The 2860-nt window shown below is 46.9% G+C and overlaps 1 protein-coding gene across 1 annotated transcript; it reads right to left on the bottom strand.

The window, feature by feature from the left end:
• Positions 1-27: 27 nt before the first annotated feature.
• LOC121966099 (zinc finger protein 609) lies at positions 28-2349 on the bottom strand (the record flags this gene model as incomplete). The annotated part of the gene is made up of 2 exons (XM_042516201.1): positions 1338-2349; positions 28-259 (listed from the first exon to the last, which is right to left on the bottom strand). Coding segments are annotated over exons 1-2 (949 nt in total), but the record flags the coding sequence as incomplete, so codon positions are not given.
• Between the last annotated feature and the right edge of the window lie 511 nt (positions 2350-2860).

The raw sequence follows: 2860 nt of genomic DNA, 5'->3' as shown, positions 1-2860 counted from the left end.
CAGACGGACTCTGGTGCGTCTCCTCACCGTCCTCCGTCTCCTGCCACACGATGCCCTCCAGATTGACGCTGGTTCCCGGCTCACAGGGTCCCAGACACTCCGGCTCCGTCGCCAGCGCGGCGTCCGTCGTGTTCACCGCTACTGAGCGCGTGCGGACCATGATCTGCTCGCAGGGGGACGAGATGTCGCTGTTGGCGACGGGAGCGAGGAGGTGGAGAGGAGGGGGAGGAGGAGCAGGAGTGGACACGGGAGACTCCATCTGGAGGAGAGAGAGGAGGTCAGAGGTCAGAGGTCAGAGGTCAGAGACGCCATCTGAGTCCAAGAAACAGCGACACAGGTTTCACACACATTCAAACCCACGGATTTCCAGGACTTTTCCAGGACTTTTCCAGGACTTTGAGGCCACTTTTAACAATCTTTGATACTCCTTTTTGGTTATTTTCAATTGCACTTTTTTTTCCTTTTACAGAAAAAAAATCACAATTTTTTGTTTTCTTCAATTTTCAAAGTACAATTTTTGGCAATTTGGTTTTCTTTGAATTTTTGGGGCAATTTTAAAGAAATGTTAAGGGATTCAAATCCTTTAAAATGACAGTGGTGCCAGGTGTGCTTGTACAGGCAGGTGTGTCAATATTAAAGGAATAAAAACCCACTTTTGTATGTTTTGTGATTTTTTTCTGGGATGATTTTAAAAATCATTTATTTTTCCTCAAGAATCAATGTACATTTATATTTGTTTTGAAAAGCATATTTTTTGTTTAATCTATTGTATACGCTGTCCAACAGACCCTCCCCTCAATGACGAGGACATAATAAATGTCTCAAACAGCAGGGACATATGTCAGTGAGACAGCAGCCCTACAGGAAATCATCTGTCCCATCTGTAAATTGTCCAACAGAAGCAGAGGACATGGTGTCTGTCATTAATCTGACTTTGGGTCCACGTGGACTCGTCTGTCCCTGTCTGAGCTGCTCAAACGGACTCAGAGACATTGCTATTAGCAGTCAGCAGCTCTGAGACCTCAGATCTGATTCACAGAGACAAGTCTACCAACCACAGTTTCTCCAGGGACACGTCTCGCAGCGGAGACAAGGAGCTGAGACGACGAGCGGAGACAACGGGCTGAGACATTTCCAGAAAAAAAGGATCTAATGGAACAGAATCTAACAGATTTCGGATCATTTCAGGTCGAGCTTTTCGGATATCAGTTCCTTTCTTTCGTTTTTTTAAATTTCTTGTAGTTTTTGGAACATTTGTGTCTCGCTGTTTCTTTAAGGAAACACACCAGTGTGCTCAGAGGTTAAAGGGTTAAATACTCGTGAACGGCGTCTCCTACCTTCCCTCCAACCGCCTTCTTCACACTGCGACATTCGCCGCCGTCCACCTCCTCCTGCTCCGTCGTCATGGCGACAGGCTGGCCGATACCCGCCGAGTCCAGCGCCATGTTCCCGAGCTGTTCGGCCGCAACTAACTCGGGGTTCTGCTGGCCCTCGAAGGGGCCGCTGCGAGGGGCCCCTAACGGCAGGACGGGGGCCTCTTTCTCAGCGTTCACCGCTCCCGTGGACACGACCTCCATTTTGTCCTTCTTAGTTTTCCCCACCGCCCCATCCTTGTCCTTTTTCACAGAGGGGAGGGTGCGGGACGGTTTACTGGACTTGTCAGTTCCTTTAGTGGGGGTGGAGTTTTGAGGTGGCGGGTCCCCGAGGGCCCGGCCCTGAACCTCCTTCTTGGCTCCGTCTGCGGCGGGGCCCTTCACGCTCTCCTTAGAGTTCTTGCTGCGTTTGGATTTGGATTTGCTCTCTTTGCCCTGCGTGGCGGCTACAGGACTGACGAACTTGATGTTGTCCGGTAACGCCGCCACGGCGCTGGGCGGGGCCGCCATGCCGCCGCCCTCCTTACTGCTCGACATCTCTAGTTTGTCCTTCTCCAGGTCGGCGTCCAGGTCAATGATCAGATTGCCAACACCGATATCCCACTCATCGCCGCTGTCGTACGTGTCCACCGCGTTGGAGTCCACACCTTTCCCGCCTGCAGGGCCGCTGCTGAGGGACATCTTAGTAGGAGCGTCCCGGAGCGCCGCAGGAGGGCCAGAGGAGGGCCGCGCTCCTCCCAGCCACCGCAGGACGCCTCCTCAGGGCTGGACCCTGCGCATCCTCCCTGCTCCCCACATCGCCTCCTGCAGAGGACACACCAGGACATGTTAGAGACACGGAAGACAACAACGGGGGACAACCACACTGACCATATTACATATTTAACATTATCATAACTACACATTTGACATCATTTTATAAAATTATTACCATTTTTAAACACTTTTCCAGGACATTTCCTTTTTTTTTTACTTTTTTAAAAAACTTTTTTGTAACTACTATTTTATTTTTTTTTTTTTTTTTAAAATTTTTTTTTTTTTTTGGATCTTTTTTTTTTTCTTTCTTTTTTTTTTTTTTTTTTTTAATCAAGCCAATTTCCTCACGTTTCAAAGGGTTAATCCACCTCTCCATCATTTCACTGATAATAATCATAATAATAATCTCGTCTCAAACTCCGTCCCCGCCCCTCTCCTCCGGCGTTTTTCACACACGTACGATTTCAGCGGAAATTTGAAAATCCAACCGTTTCTGTTTTATCAGTTTCTTGCTGATAAATGAGTAATTTTTCCTTTCACGTATATTTTCTCTTAAAGTCAGTAAACATTTTTTAAAGAAACCAAAAAAACTTTTCACAGCAGGAAGACGTCTTCTTTAAAAAAACTGCCCAAAAACTTTAAAGCAAAGAAAATGCCAAAAAAGTAAAAAAAAAGAACACAAACACTGAAAAAATGTTTTCTTTATTTTTTTTCTGGCAATAATAAAAAAA

The sequence above is a fragment of the Plectropomus leopardus genome, unplaced genomic scaffold (genome assembly GCF_008729295.1).
Source record: "Plectropomus leopardus isolate mb unplaced genomic scaffold, YSFRI_Pleo_2.0 unplaced_scaffold23099, whole genome shotgun sequence".
In the NCBI taxonomy this organism is placed as follows: Eukaryota; Metazoa; Chordata; class Actinopteri; order Perciformes; family Serranidae; genus Plectropomus; species Plectropomus leopardus.
This window is presented reverse-complemented; position numbering and strand designations above follow the sequence as displayed.